The following is a 15,747-nucleotide window of genomic DNA, read 5'->3' on the forward strand; positions in this document are numbered from 1 at the left end:
AATAATTAGCTTTTAAAGTAGGATTTTATTTAAAGCTAATTATTCCCATTTAGAAGGTCAAATTGCCTTATTCAATAGAGGTTTGAAAAGTGTTAAAGTGGCCATAAAAACTGACAGCACTTTATAAAAATTAGACTTATTTGCACAGAGGCTTTTAATACTTTAAGGACTCTATATTGTTTATATATCTATGTCTATAGATATAGATAATGTGTATATATGTGTATATATATATATATATATATATATATATATATATATATATATATATATATATATATATATATATATATATATATCGATATAGATATATATATATATATTAATGCACAGTGCACATTATGATGAGATAGGTGGCACATGTATATATGGCACTATAGATTAATGTAAAAAATCCCCTACACACATTAGCTAATAATCTATTAATTTATTTATTTAAAGTTAGTAATCTAATAAGCGCCACACCAATTTTATTTCAAATCAGCAACGTCTGTTTGAGGTAACTGGGAATGGCCTGTATCAACCTCTCTGTGCTTCAGCACACTTCCATACCAATCTGGTTTTCTAAGGAGGGAGTGGCTGCTAGTTTACACCACACGAAGGAGATCCAAAGTCCCCAAAAAGGAGGCGGTTGTAATACAGAGATGACACAGCACCCTCTTTAAAAATCAGGAGCATACAGAGGTGTGCCTTACAAATATGCACTATGCTATTCAAATGAATGAGCAAGGAAAAAAAAGCTGCAAGGTCAAATGACCTGTCAAAGTAGCATTAAGCAGAGAGAATGCTGTGGGACAATGTAGGCTCCACGCCACAGCCCACATTTTATTAATAGGACATAAAAATGCAGATGCAGTGTGGAGTAATATTGCAGTGTCCAGTGAATAAATAGCCCATTTGTCTTTATAAAAATATATGATCCCTATTTTAGTCAGGATAGATAGATTGACTTTAAAATACACATATACTATGTTACAGCTATCTTTCAGTGCTTTGTGAGTGACAATCTGGTAAAATAGCAACTACTTGTTTGAGATCGATCTTTGCTCCATATTCAATGCAGGCTTTTACAATTTCCAAGCGTCCATTTTGAACTGCCACATGGAGCGGGCTGCTTTTCTCATTGTCTGTGAAATTGATGTGATCTTCAATACTATACCCAAATTCTTCCCCTGCGCAGTAAAAAGGAATAAGTAAATAAATACAATTTTGCCCAATTTACCAATTTCCCTGTTCTGATGAATAACAGCGCTGACATACCTTTTTTTAGTACCAGGTCCATACATTTTAAAGAGCCAGCAAATGCAGTCATGTGTATAGGATAACAACCAATTTTATTTCTTTTGCACAGCTTTGCTCCATGATTGAACTGCAAGACAAAAATAATAATAACGCACTCATGGGATTTCAGACAGAAATCATTTATCAGCTCCAGGGAGTAAAAGCAAAGCCACGTGTAAGCTCTAAGTGGTTGAAGTCATAGTTTACATAAGTTTTCCCATTTGACAGCAATAATAGGTCCAGCTCTGTCATATCGCTCAGTAAAAAAATCAAATATAAATGCTAAAACACCTATTAGCAGTATGTGATCTAGTATAAAAGTCTATAATAAAATTGCTGATATCTGTAGTGCTCAGATGTGAATAGCTCCATAGATACTGAAAAGGTTTTTAGCATCAAACTAAAATGTGACAAACTAAGACTAGTTGTCTGAGGCCCCGTCCTCGGCAGAATTCAGCTTCCGACCGAGTTTCTGGCTGAATTCTGCCGAGAAACCCGGCCGTGTGTACACTTTCGGCCGAGGAAGCCGACGAGGAGCTCGGCGAGGAAATAGAGAACATGTTCTCTATTTCCTCGTTGTTCTATGGGAGCTCTCGCCCCGCCGAGCTCCTCGGCGGCTTCAGGGCTGAACTGGCCGAGGAACTCGATGTGTTTGGCACGTCGAGTTCCTCGGCCGTGTGTACGAGGCCTTAGTTTGTCACATTTTCGTTTGATGCTAGATTTGCTATTAACGCAGTCACCATGATGATTACACTGTATTTAATGAACCTTTTTCAATGTAAGGGGCGTGACGGTATTGCCGTCGAACGTGTCATTGTAGCATCCAATCCGCTACTGAGGCTGGTAATAGTCACTCCCCGCCCACAGTGATTGACGGACAAATAAATAAACCTTTTCAGCGTGGTTGGACACGCCTCCTGAGGACGTTAACAACGAAACGTACGTCGGGGCGGCATCCAACCACGCAATCGTACCTGTCACTTCCTGTATCCTGCTCTGCTGGCTCCGTTCATCGCGGACGTGGAACGCACGCTCGGGACACGAGCTGAGCATCCAAGCACCCAGGATCTTGTTGTCTGACCCTATGCTACTGAGCCTCAGTGCCGGGTTTGAGGCACCTTTTAAAGTAAGCGGCCACTTGGCTCCCTCTGTTTATATTTTTACATTTATTAAAACAAAGTTACACTATGTTTGGCCACATCTTATTTTTCATGTTCATATTGGATATCCAATGATTGCAACTATCACTGCTGCCAGGACGCATTTGCCACTACAGGTGATCCTGTGACAAGCCTTAAATGTCCTCCTTTTTGATACCAAAATAGGGGGCATTTTCTTCTGGTAAGGAGCCAATTCATATATTCACTTTGGGTGTAAGCCAATTATACGGTGAAGGTGGACCAACAGCTTGATTGCAAACATGTCTTTCTCCAACTAAGGACTGATTAAGAGAATAATATCTCCAACCACTTACGCCTATTTTTGGACTTTCTTTATATATTTTGGCACTATTCACATCTGAGCACTACAGATATCAGCAATTTTATTATAGACTTTTCTACTAGATCACATACTGCTAATAGGTGTTTTAGCATTTATATTTGATTTTTTTAACCAAGATCACAACTGATAGGTGTTTAGTATTTTATCTGCATATCAATTTATATTTGATTATGTATATTGATTTATATTTGCACATGCATTATTATTGATTTATCAGCGCACCCATCCACCCATATTTTTGCACTGTATAATCACTTGATTATTCTTGGGTAGCAGCGATTTTGTTTATTTTATATTTATTTTTATCTTCACTTTTTTAAAAATAATTTATATTGGCGCGAGTTACTCTAATTCTACATATCGCTCAGTCACATGCTCCACCATTCATGGAAGTACCAGGTATTTCTTTTAGATTCTGGCACTTAAAGGAGCAGGGAAGGATAATGCCGTGTACACACAACTGTTTTTCATGACGTGAAAAATGATTTTTTTTTTTATGTCATTAAAAACAATCGTGTGTGGACTCCAGAGCATTTTTCATGACGTGAAAAATGGGCATTAAAAATTTAGAACATGCTCTATTTTTTTGCGTCGTTTTTCATGTTGTCGTTTTTCACGTCGTGAAAAATGGTCGTGTGTACACTTTAACGACGGGAAAAAAACGTGCATGCGCAGAAGCAATTTATGAGACGGGAGCGCTTGTTCTGGTAAAACTGGCGTTCATAATGGAGATAGCAAATTCATCACGCTGTAACAGACTGAAAAGCACGAATCGTCTCTCACCAAACTTTTACTAACACAAAATCAGCAAAAGCAGCCCCAAGGGTGGCGCCATCCGAATGGAATTTCCCCTTTATAGTGCCGTTGTACGTGTTGTATGTCACCGCGCTTTATTCAAGTATTTTTTTTCATGATCGTGTGTAGGCAAGGCAGGCTTGACAAGAATCGGGTTGAAAAAAACGTAGTTTTTTTCTAGACCACTAAAAATGGTCGTGTGTATGCGGCATAAGAGTAGATGTAAGTATATATGTCGGGGATGGGGAGGATTAAAGTAATGGGCAAATTAATGGGAAAAGCACAGTTTTGTTAAAAAGAAGTAAAAATATCGTACCTCCTCCAACCCCATTAATTAAGAAACATCATCACATTTTATGTATTTTTGTCAGTATTAGAAATGAACAGATTGATTTCTGTGAAATTGTATATGCATTTATGGTAGTGCAGTTTATTTAGCTTTGTGTTTTAAATTAAATAAAAATTATAAAATGCCAAGGCTAATATGGAGTATTTTTTGGCACACAATCTGGTCTAGGACAATTAAAAATAGGTTCTGTAAATCTCAGGAGCCAATTGCACCCTCAAAAATCATTTTAATCTCCTGATTTCTGATGGAAATTAAAATTCTAATTTATCTTATCCCAATACAGTACATAGCACAATATGATTTGTGAACTAAATTAACTACCTATTTACATTTTTATACCTACAGAATCCAGCTATACCTGGCATTTCTGCCAGTTTAAATCTCAGCACAGGTTCTCTTTCCCAGAGCTTGTGTCATGCTTCAAGATAAAATGCCTACCCAGACCCTACCTACCCAGACCCTACTCCAGCTTTATAGAAGAACACAAAACAATGTTGGGGCAGCAACCAGCCACCCTGATTTTTGCACCTTATTCCCATGTCCTATAAGTTTCCCCTCCCAGTACTCCACATTGTTCCAATGTTTTTCCACTACCCATTATCATTTGGCATCTGCATCAGATTTTTTACATAAACCTGTCCTGTGGGCAATACCTTTGGCTGCCAGCTTCTATTTCACTGATCTCCAAAAAGTATGAAAATGAGGTCTTATGACTTTTAATTGAATTTCCTGATATTCAAATTTGTTGGGTCACTGACTAGTAGTAATGCCGGTAGGTCATTACAATAGCCATGCAACTAGCATTTTCATATGAATTTCTCTCTGCTGCAGTGCTTGACACATACACGAGAGGTCTTTGGATGCCATTAAAGAGTTTCTCATGTGTTGTTATAGCTCTAAGACCCTTCCAAGGCTAACACTAGTTCCTGTGAACTGTGGTGCACATGTCTCTGTAGCACATAAGCCGTTTGACATGAAGCCATTGAGGAATCTTTTGCTGGCAGGCTTGTCTTATTACTTCATGTGCCCAATAAGTGTATATAGTAAAGCACTTGATATCTGCTTGACAGGAATTACAGGCTAGGAAGTAACAATGAAAGCTATGGTAAATGTGCCTGTACACCCCTTCCATTAATATCTGAAGCTCATTCGGGTTCTTTCTTACTACCCGGTTTCCTTTCTTTGCAATATGCACCTATCCTTAAACAGCCTCTAATTATCAACACTAAGGGAATTTGGAGTTTTGTACTGTATACCTCTTCTGTTATATATATATATATATATATATATATATATATATATATATATATATATATATATATATATATATATATATATATATATATATATATTTATATATAAAATATATATATACTACTGCAGAAAAGTTTTAGGCAGGTGTGAAAAAGTCAAAGAGAGGCAGTAAGGCTCCACAAGCACTAAGAGGTGCTATGACTAAGGTTCTCGACTAAACGCATCAGTTTCTTTTTTTATTTTCACTCTTATGTAGTCAATAAATACAGATTACAGTGTTGCTGACTTGCTGACTCCATCTTTTTGCATAGGTGTGAACAAGTGATGTAAATTGGGAATGCTTTCAGGAATAGAACTGTTAATAGTTCATTTTTTATCAATTAACAAAATGGAAAGTAAATGAAGAGAAGAGAAATGCAAATCAAATCAATATTTGGTGGGAACCCTTTTGCCCTCAAAACAGCATGAATCCTTCTAGGTACACTTGCACACAGTTTTTGAAGGAACTCAGAAGGTATGTTGTTCCAAACATCCTGGAGAAGTAACCACACATCTTCTGTGGATGTAGGCTGCCACAAACCTTTCTGTCTCTTCATGTAATCCCAGACACACTCTATGGTTTTAAGATTAGGGTTCTGTGGAGGCCAAACCATCACTTCCAGGACTCCTGGTTCCTCTTTACACTGAAAATAGTTCTTAATGACATTGGCTGTATGCTTGGGTTGTTGTCATTCTGAAGAATAAATGTGGGGCCTGTCTCGCCTCCTTGATGGTATGGCATGATGGATAAGTATCTGCCTGTATTTCACAGCATTGAGGTCACCATTGATCCTGACCAGCTCTCCAACTCCATTTTCAGAAATGCAGCCCCAAACTTCCAAGGAACCTCCACCTTCACTGTTGCCTGCAGATACTCATTATTGTACCACTAATCGGACTTTCGGCAAACAAACTGCCTCCTGCTACAGCCAAATTTTTCAAATTTTGACTCATCAGTCCAGAGCATCTGTGCTACCCCAATTTCTACATTTTCAGGCATAGTTGAGTCACAAGGCCTTGTTTTTATATCAGAGGCATGGCTTTTTGGGTGCAATTCTTCCATTAAGACCACTTCTGGCCAGACTTCTCAGACAGTAGATTAGTGTACCAGGGTCCAACTGGTTTCCGTCAGTTCTGTGCTGATGGCACTGCTGGACGTCCTCTGAAGTCAAAGTGAAGTAAGCATGTGTCATTTATCTGATGCATTAAGATTCCGTGGCCAGTCGTGTCTATGGTCCTCAACCTGTTTCTTTGTGCTTCTTCATAAGAGCTTGAGTTTCATATGATGAAACCCCCAGTCTGCTTTGAAATATTTGCCTGGGAGAGAACTTGCTGATGCAATATAACTACCCTGTGTCTTGTTGCTGTGCTCAGTCTTGCCATGGTTTGTGACCTTTGACAACTTCAATTTAGCAGATTTTGGCTGTTCCACAACCAGGTTTAAGCCTCCTACACAGCTGTTTCTGTTTCAGTTAATGACTGTGTTTCAACCTACATTTATTAATCATATCCCTGACTCTAAGGCCCCGTACACACGTCCGAGAAACTCGACGGGCAAAAAAACACATCGTTTTGCTCGTCGAGTTCCTTGTGAAGCCGCCGAGGATCTCGGCGAGCCAAGTTTCCCCATTGACTAACGAGGAAATAGAGAACATGTTCTCTATTTGGCTCGACGAGTTCCTCGTCGGTTTCCTCTGCCAAAAGTGTACACACGACCGGGTTTCTCGGCAGAATACGGCTCCGATCGAGTTTCTGGCTGAATTCTCCCGAGAAACTCGGTCGTGTGTACGGGGCCTCACCCTACAAAATCCCTGACTTTGTGCTAGTGTAAAAACTGTAAGAGCTTATGCTGGTGTTAAGGGTAGTCACACCAAATATTTGATTTCCTTCTGTTTGCTAACTTTACATTTTGTAAATTGATAAACATAAACAATAAAATATATATTTTTTAAAGCATTATTACTTTACAGTATTTTTTCATACCTGCCAAAAACTTGTGCACAACTTGTTCAAGTTTGCCTAAGAAGGTGATCCCCGCCTTTTTTTCCACTGGACACTAAAACCTGTGTAAATCAACTACTTATGCCTTATGTAGATGAATGATAAGCCCTCAGCTTCAAAGGATCCTAACCAATCATGGACTGCAGTATTTGGGAAAAAATATAGGGCGGCCCATGCAATACCTACCTGCTACAAAACAAATCCATTTTTTACCCAACCAACAGTTATACATTCCCTTGTGGGCTAGTTATAATCTGTGACTACACTAAGGAGTGGGATGTTAGTATGAGTAGTTCTTAGTAACCAATACTTTAATTAATCCCAGTTCCCTGAGTTGGTTGTGTGTTTGGTTAAATGGATGTATGCGCACTGCTAACCCTTTTTAATGACAACGTTGTCTTTTTTTAAATTACTTTGGAAGATATACACTAAGGGCCGGATTCAGATACAATGGTGTATCTCTCCGCCCGGTGTAACGTATTTCTCAGATACGTTACGCGGCCGTAATTTAGGGCGCAAGTTCTGTATTTAGAAAGAACTTGCGCCCTATGTTACGGCGGTGTAACGTATGTGGTCCGGCGTAAGCCCGCGTAATTCAAATGTGGATGGTGTGGGCGTGTTTTAATTAAATTTACTGTGACCCCACGTATTTGACGTATTTTACAACCGGCACATGCGCCGTTCGTGAAAAAATCAATTTCTTAATAATTTCTTTCTTTTTTTTGGGGGGGGGGGTGGGAGAAATGGGAGGTCACTATTGAGGTCACTATTGAGGTCATTATTGAAACACTAGGGAAGTATGATATAGGAAACACATATTTTGCTAAGAGTAAAATAGGTAATTAAAAGGTATAATTCAGGATATGGATAGACATGGATGGGAATTCAGGGGGTGGGGGGGAGGATGGGAGGGAATTTCCCTCTGTCCCTCCCCCCCTTTTTTCCTTTTTTCATTTCTCTCCCTTCTTTTTTCTTTTTTTTGTGTTTATGTGTTTTTTTTGGGGGTGGGGGTCAGAGAAGGGACTTTGTGAGACCACAGTAGATATGGATGGTAAGGGGAATGTAAGGGAAGGATGGGTGAGAGAGGTCACAAGCACAGCCCCAAGGGTAGGCCTAGTTAGGCAAGGGGGGGGTAGGGAGGGGGGGGAGGGTGGGGTAAAGTTGTATCAGAACACGAGTATCACGAGCATCACGTATCATTTATTAAGCACAAGGGAAGGAAAAGTACTTGAATGCACATTTAAATGTTTTTCTTTTCTAGGTATATTCAAAATAGTATATACTCCTGTCTTTGCTTTTTTGCTCCTTAGCGGGGGTTTTTTTTTTTTGCTCGACATGCTCTCTCTCCGGCTACAATGTCAAAATGCATCTATGGTTTTACTCGCATAGTTCCTCTGATAGGTTGGGAAACTGAAGCTCCCATCGGGAAGCTTTACATTCGTGTAGACCTTATCAATGAAGCCGGGTATGAGACCTAAAATGATTAACATAGGTTCCTGGAATGTCTGGGGGATGGGGGACCCAGTGAAAAAAGCCGCAATTTTTACTACCTTGGAGGGGTATGGGGTGGAGGTGATATGCATTCAAGAAACCCATTTGACTAAAGAAACAAAGGTAAAATTGGTCAATAAAAAAAAATATCAAAGCCAGTACCATTCTGTTCACTCCTCTTATTCTAGAGGAGTGAGCAAAATGGTAAAAACAGGCGTATCATTTACATGTATAGAGTCAAGGATAGATGAACTAGGCCGCTATGTCTTTCTGCACTGTTTGATAGAGAATGCACCGTATGTTTTGGCCAATATTTATATACCCCCCCCCTTCAAGATGGAGGTTCTATATAAGTTAATAAGTTAACAGAATTTGTGGTAAATAAGATAAATATTCCAATATTAGTGGTTAGTGGATTTAAACAACGTACTAAATAGAACGATGGATAGGTTCCCACCGGGGACTCGGAGCCCAGGGCCAGGAGAAGGGCATTTAAGTCAATTTTTGGAGGAGGTTGGGTGGTGGGACATTTGGAGGGTGAAACATCCAGACCTGCGGCAGTATTCCTGTTTTTCAAGTACATACTCTACACTGTCAAGAATAGATATGGCCCTGGGTAACTGTGCAAGTTTACAAGCAGTCAGTAAAATATCCTATTATCCAAGAGGGGTATCTGATCACTCCCCTCTGGTGCTATCACTGAGTACAGGGGAAAAATGTCCTCCAAGCAATTGGAAAATTAGTCCCTTCTGGCTAGAAGTGATAGGGAAGCCAGTAGAAATTAGTATCAAATTAAGGGAATTCCTGGATTTCAACACAGGGACGGCACCAGAGGGAGTGGTGTGGGATGCCCTAAAGGCGTTCCTTAGGGGTATATTGATCCAGCAGGTAGCTAAGATCAAGAGGAACTCTAGGGAATGGGAGGAGAAAATCAGGGGAGAGGTTCTAGAGGCAGAAAAGCAATATGTGGAAAATCCAACGCCGACTAAACAACGGCTATGGTTGGAGAAGCAATAGGAATATAAGTTGGTGATTAACAAGAAAGTTGAAAATAAGCGCCTATTTCAGGAGCAGAGCGCTTTTTCGGAGGGGGAAAGTGTGGGTCATACTTTGGCCCTCCTAGCGAAAACGAATATGGCGCCCTCTAATGTGCCTGCAGTTAGGACGGTAGGAGGTGGGATATCATCCGTAACATCTGAAATAGTGGACACATTTGCAGTATATTATAAAGATCTATATAGGTCAAAAAAGGGGGAAGTCAAAGTACAAATGGAAGAATTCTTTAGAGAAATAGGAATCCTAGTTCTATCAGAGGAGGAAAGGAATGCTATGGAATCTCCAATTACATTAGTGGAACTACAGCAGGCAGTTAAAGCACTTTCTAATCAAAAGTCCCCAGGGCCAGATGGCCTGCCAGCGGAGATTTACAAGCAATATGGTGAGGTGCTGCTCCCGGAACTACTAAAAACACTAAACTGGGCGATAGTAGGAGGAAGGTTACCTCCCTCAATGCTAGAAGCAATTATTATAGTGCTCCAAAAGGAAGGAAAGGATCAACTAGACACATCATCTTATAGACCGATATCTTTGCTTTGCTCAGATGTAAAAATCTTAGCCAAGGTATTGGCAACGAGAATAAATAAATATATTCAGAAATTAATACACCCAGATCAATCTGGATTTATTCCAAATCGGTCCACGAGCATAAATATAAGAAGGCTGTACTTAAACCTACAGACCCCGGCAGAGAACACTGGAGATAGATCTATCCTAGCATTGGACGCCACTAAGGCCTTTGATAGTCTGGAGTGGGACTATCTCTGGTACGCTCTGGAGAAGTTTGGGTTTGGCCCATCTTTTATCAAATGGATAAAGCTATTGTATAATTCCCCAAGGGCCAAAATAAAAATAAACAATGAAGTTTCACAGTCGTTTGAATTGGAAAGGGGAACGAGACAGGGATGTCCACTGTCCCCCCTCCTTTTCGCCCTGGCAATTGAGCCCTTGGCGACTGCAATTAGAGCTAGGCAGGAAATACAGGGGTTCCAGAGAGGAGTAGAGGAGGAGAAAGTCGCGCTTTATGCGGACGATATCCTCCTTTTCTTGGGCAACTCTACAACCTCCCTCAAAACTGCAGTTCAAACAGTAGAAGCGTTTGGACGATTCTCGGGCCTGGTAATAAACTGGGAAAAATCAACACTCTTACCCGTAGACCTGGTAAGCAATATTGATGGGATAGGAATCCCTCAATTAAAAATTGGGGAGAAGATGGAGTACTTGGGAATTGTGGTAACACGTAACCCAGAACAATTTATAAATAACAATCTAGCACCACTTCTGGTCAAATTTAAACGCAAAGCGGAAATATGGGGACATTTGCCACTGTCGGTTGCCGGCCGTAGCAACCTCATTAAAATGATTTGGTTGCCACAGTTGCTTTATATACTTCACAACTCCCCAGTATGGATTGACAATGGTTTAAGAAGATAGAAACCCTCTTTAGGACCTTAATTTGGAAAAAGGGAAAAGCAAGGATCAGTCTCCAAACGCTGCAATTACCAACAAATAGGGGAGGGTTAGCGGTTCCGCACCCCCACAGTTATTTCTTGGCGGCACAGTTGCAGCATTTGGGGGGCTGTGGTACAGAGGGGGAGGAAATGCAAGCGGGAAAATGATGCTAAGAGGGTCCCCACATAGTTCTGTAATAGAGGCCTTAGAGGCCAACTCGTTCTTGGTAAAAAGCCCAACAGTAAAAATGATGGTAAGAGTGTGGCAAGCAGGAAAAGTAGCTTTGGGCTATCAAGGATTAACAGAATACTCTCCATTATGGGAAAATAAGAATTTAAAAGACATTTTGGCCATGGGGAAACTAAAAGAATGGGATAAACGTGGGATAACCAGAGTGGCACAACTGTACACAGGTTGCACATTAAAACCCTTCTCAGAGCTAAGTAGGGAATATGGTATTCCAAATTCCATGTTCTTTACCTATTTGCAGGTTAGACATGCACTACAAGCCCAATTCAAGTTACAGCCGGTAAGATGGCAAAAGTTAACGCATTTTCAAAGACTAATCAAGACAGGGGTCTTGAAAGGTCTTATCTCAGATATGTACGAACGAATCAGGGATCAGTTGGGAGGAAATGAGAGGCTTTGCAGGAACAAACAGAGGTGGGAAGAGGATATTGGCCCAATAACGAATGAGCAGTGGGACAGGATACTGGAATTAGGGACAGTGGTTTCACTAGCCCCGTCACAACGGGTCTCCCATCTATTCCCTTTCCACAGGGTTTATTATACTCCCAAGAAATTATTCAGATTCGGATGGAAGCCAGATGATAAATGTCCCAGATGTCAAAACACAGGGGACCTCATCCACATGATGTGGAAATGCCCAAGATTGCATAGATATTGGGTTAAGATTTTGGACATTATAAATGCAACTTTTGGAATTACTCTGGAACTTGAAGCCAGGGTTTGCCTATTAGGATGCATTGAGGAAAGAATGGGGCAGAGGGATGTACTAGTAGCAGCCACAAGAAGTCTGTTCCAGGCGAGGAAACTAATAGCACTAAAATGGCAAGCACAAAATCCACCTACAGTAGCAGAATGGCTCAATGTAATGAACAGCACAATAGGGAAAGAGAGGGGAACATGGATTAGACGCGGCAACCTTAAAAAATTTAATGTAATATGGGAGCACTGGTTAGTGAAAATAGGCCGCTCACTCTAACTATGTATAGACTAGTAAAGAACAACTTAATTTAAGGACAAGAATAGGATTTAAAACGTGTATGCACTTTAAATGTAAGATAGGGAGGGGGAGGGAGGGGAGGGTTGGGATGGATGGAGATTTTTAGTGTTTGTTATAGATCTTTTTGTATGCACATAAAATGCACTGTGTGTAAAATATGAATTTATATTCCCTGTCATGTATACGGATGGAAAACAATAAAAAAAAAGTACTGGATTTAAAAAAAAAAAAAGAAAAAATCCCAGTGCGTATGCTCGAAATTCCGCCGCAAATTGTCATTGCTTTCGACGTGAAGGTAAATTACGTCCAGCCCTATTCGCGAACGACTTACGCAAACTATGTCAAATTTTCAAAACTTGACGTGGGAACGACGTCCATACTTAACATAGGATACGCCTCATATAGCAGGGGTAACTATACGCCGGAAAAAGCCTAACGTAAACGACATAAAAAAAATGCGCCGGGCAAACGTACGTTTCTGAATCGGCGTATCTACCTAATTTGCATATTCGACACGTAAATATACGGAAGCGCCACCTATCGGCCAGCGTAAAATTGCAACTAAGATACGACGGCGTAAGAGACTTACGCCGGTCGGATCTTAGTCAAATCTATACGTAACTGATTCTATGAATCAGGCGCATAGATACGACGCCGCACACTCAGAGATACGACGGCGTATCTGGAGATACGCCGTCGTATCTCTTACCTGAATCTACCCCTCAGTTTGTAATTGTTGCTATTTTTGATATTATGGTGATTTTCTACAATAAAATGGAATGAAAATAACCACAGTGTCCAACTATTTCCTATTTTTTCCTATTTGTTTAATTTTATAATCCTGTGTGTGTCAGGGAAAAAAACATAAATACATCTTTGCAGTAATGCACATTTCTCAACATTCTATCACATCACAAAAGACTCTGCAAGTACAGGAAAAAAAAAACGGTAGATCCTGATAGAAGTGCATTCAGCTCCTAATTTTCTATTGTGCTGACATACCAAGGTCTTTTCTGTTCTTAAATCACAAGAAATAGCGCCAACATTCCACAATTGTGTTTTGCCAAACTACAGAATTGTTCCCCCTCTCCTCATCTCTACAGCTTAGGAGGGACGTGTTTTTAACACAGCACTTTCTATGTTCATTGTTTAAGGTTTACATACACTTTAAGATATGTACATCCTTGCTCAGTTAAAAGTTGCTATTCTTAGGCGCTGATTCTTACATACTGTAACTCACAACAAGCAATCATAATGCATTATTAATAATAGTTGCTATGTTTCCCTGCACTTATGAATTAGCATTTTGAGGAAGACAGTATATAGTCTTTCAAATGATTTTGTTTAGATGCACAAAATAGATGATTGTAGAGTAAATAATGTTATTAATGCGAATACCGGTGTGATTTGTATGTATATTTATACACTGTATGTAGATAGAGGAAGCCTGGAAAAGGCATGCAACCAGGTGAAGTAAGTTAGAACAACCAGCAATTTCAGATATAGTGATTAGACGTGTCAGACTCCATTTTTCTCTTCTAACAGTTTTGAAATTAGTTAAATTTAGTTTGATTACCTTTGAAGAAGTACGTTTGTAGCTCCCTCCCTAGTGGCAATTCTAAAAATCTAAAAATCTAATACAATAGCAAAAATATGGAGAAGTAAGCATTACAAAGTATGACATTTATTTTGGCACTTACTTTATGGTATAGTTAGTTAATAAACACACTTGCTATCAATACAGCATTCTCTTCCTTTATGAATAAGAACTCGTTATTGAATAATACCATTTGCCATGTTGGGAATGTTGTGTAAAGGAGAAAAATGTGAAGCCAAAGCAAATCATCAATATTATCTAATTTGTGATATTTTAATACCATGTATGTTTCCACTTTCAATGGAAAATATACAGTATATATTTATGTAACCCTCACTGTCCCTTATACCCTTAAAACCTATTTTAATTTTCTGATTTCTGCCGAAATTTCAGGTAAATGGAGACAATGTTTTTCTTATCTCTTTACAGTTACAGCTATAGAGTTCAGCTTTATGTTTAAAGTGTAGTGTACTCTTTTGTTTTATGTTGTTCCACAGGTAAGCCTATTTAAAAGAGAAGTATGGGAAATAGTTAATTTTTTTGGTATCATACAGTACTTACCTAGGTGGATGCAGCATCGATCCAATGCTGCATCTGTTCCCCGCCGGCTCTAAGGCCGAGAACCGAGCGATCAATCACCGCTGATCACTCAGTTCTCAGGGCTGCCTGAGCCGAGAACTGGTGACTGTCACTGCTCTCTGCTCTGCCCCCCCTCCCTGTGCTCACTGGAGCACTGGGCTGTGGAGAGGGCAGGAGCAGCTGGCTCAGGCTCTCAGCGGTCTGCTGAGAGGCTGGGCCAGGTGACGGCCCTGGATTCTGACCATATGGTCATGATATTTTCCACAGCCTGGACCAGCTCTGTGACGTCAACCTACAGTAGGTCACAGGGGTGCAGAATGGACTGCACTCCTGTGATCCATAGGAGATGTGCAGTCAAATGACTGCTGTACTTCTCCTGTAAGTCTTACCTGTAGGTATGGTACACGCCTCCTAAACTTGCACCATTTAGGAAATGCAGTGTGCTCTGCATTCAGGGCACACTGTGCTGTGCTGTGCCCATGCGTAGGAGTAATGACATTGCTGCTTGGCCATTAGTAGGGATAAGCAGAAAACCCCCCGTTCGGTTCGCACCAGAACCTGCGAACAGACCAAATGTTTGTGTGAACTTTAGAACCCTGTTAAAGTCTATTGGACTCGAATGTGCTAATTTTAAAGGCTAATATGCAAGTTATTGTCCTAAAAAGTATTTGGGGACCTGGGTCCTACCCCAGGGGACATGTATCAATGCAAAAAAAAGTTTTAAAAACATAATTTTTTTCGGGAGCAGTGATTTTAATAATGCTAAAGTGAAACAATAAAAGTGAAATATTTCTTTAAATGTTGTACCTTTGGGGGGGTGTATAGTATGCCTGTGAAGTGCAGTGAAGTGTTTCCCGTTCTTAGAACTGTCCCTGCACAAAGTGTAATTTCTGAAGGAAACAAAGTCATCTAAAATCACTTGCGGCTATAATGAATTGTCGGCTCCCAGCAAAACAGAGAAAAGTCATTTATGAAAAAAAAGGGTGGGGGTCCCCCCAAATTCAATTACCGGGCCCTTAAGGTCTGGTATGGATATTAAGGTAAACACCACGTCAAATTTAAAAAAAAATGTTGTGGAGTTCAGCCCAAAAATCCACACCAGAC

The 15,747-nt window shown here is 40.1% G+C and overlaps 1 protein-coding gene across 3 annotated transcripts in view; it reads right to left on the minus strand.

Annotated features, from left to right (window-relative positions):
- Positions 1 to 15,747, minus strand: part of TRPA1 (transient receptor potential cation channel subfamily A member 1) — a 172,893-nt gene that overhangs the window by 107,096 nt on the left and 50,050 nt on the right. For 2 of the 3 annotated variants that reach the window (XM_040354407.1, XM_040354406.1), the window contains 2 exons: positions 1,261 to 1,369; positions 1,024 to 1,172 (listed from right to left, as the gene is read on the minus strand). In XM_040354407.1, the coding sequence (XP_040210341.1) occupies positions 1,024 to 1,172; positions 1,261 to 1,369 (258 nt within the window). The remainder of the gene's footprint in view (positions 1 to 1,023; positions 1,173 to 1,260; positions 1,370 to 15,747) is intronic. The other variant, XM_040354408.1, reaches the window with a different exon arrangement.

The sequence above is a fragment of the Rana temporaria genome, chromosome 5 (genome assembly GCF_905171775.1).
Source record: "Rana temporaria chromosome 5, aRanTem1.1, whole genome shotgun sequence".
NCBI lineage: Eukaryota > Metazoa > Chordata > Amphibia > Anura > Ranidae > Rana > Rana temporaria.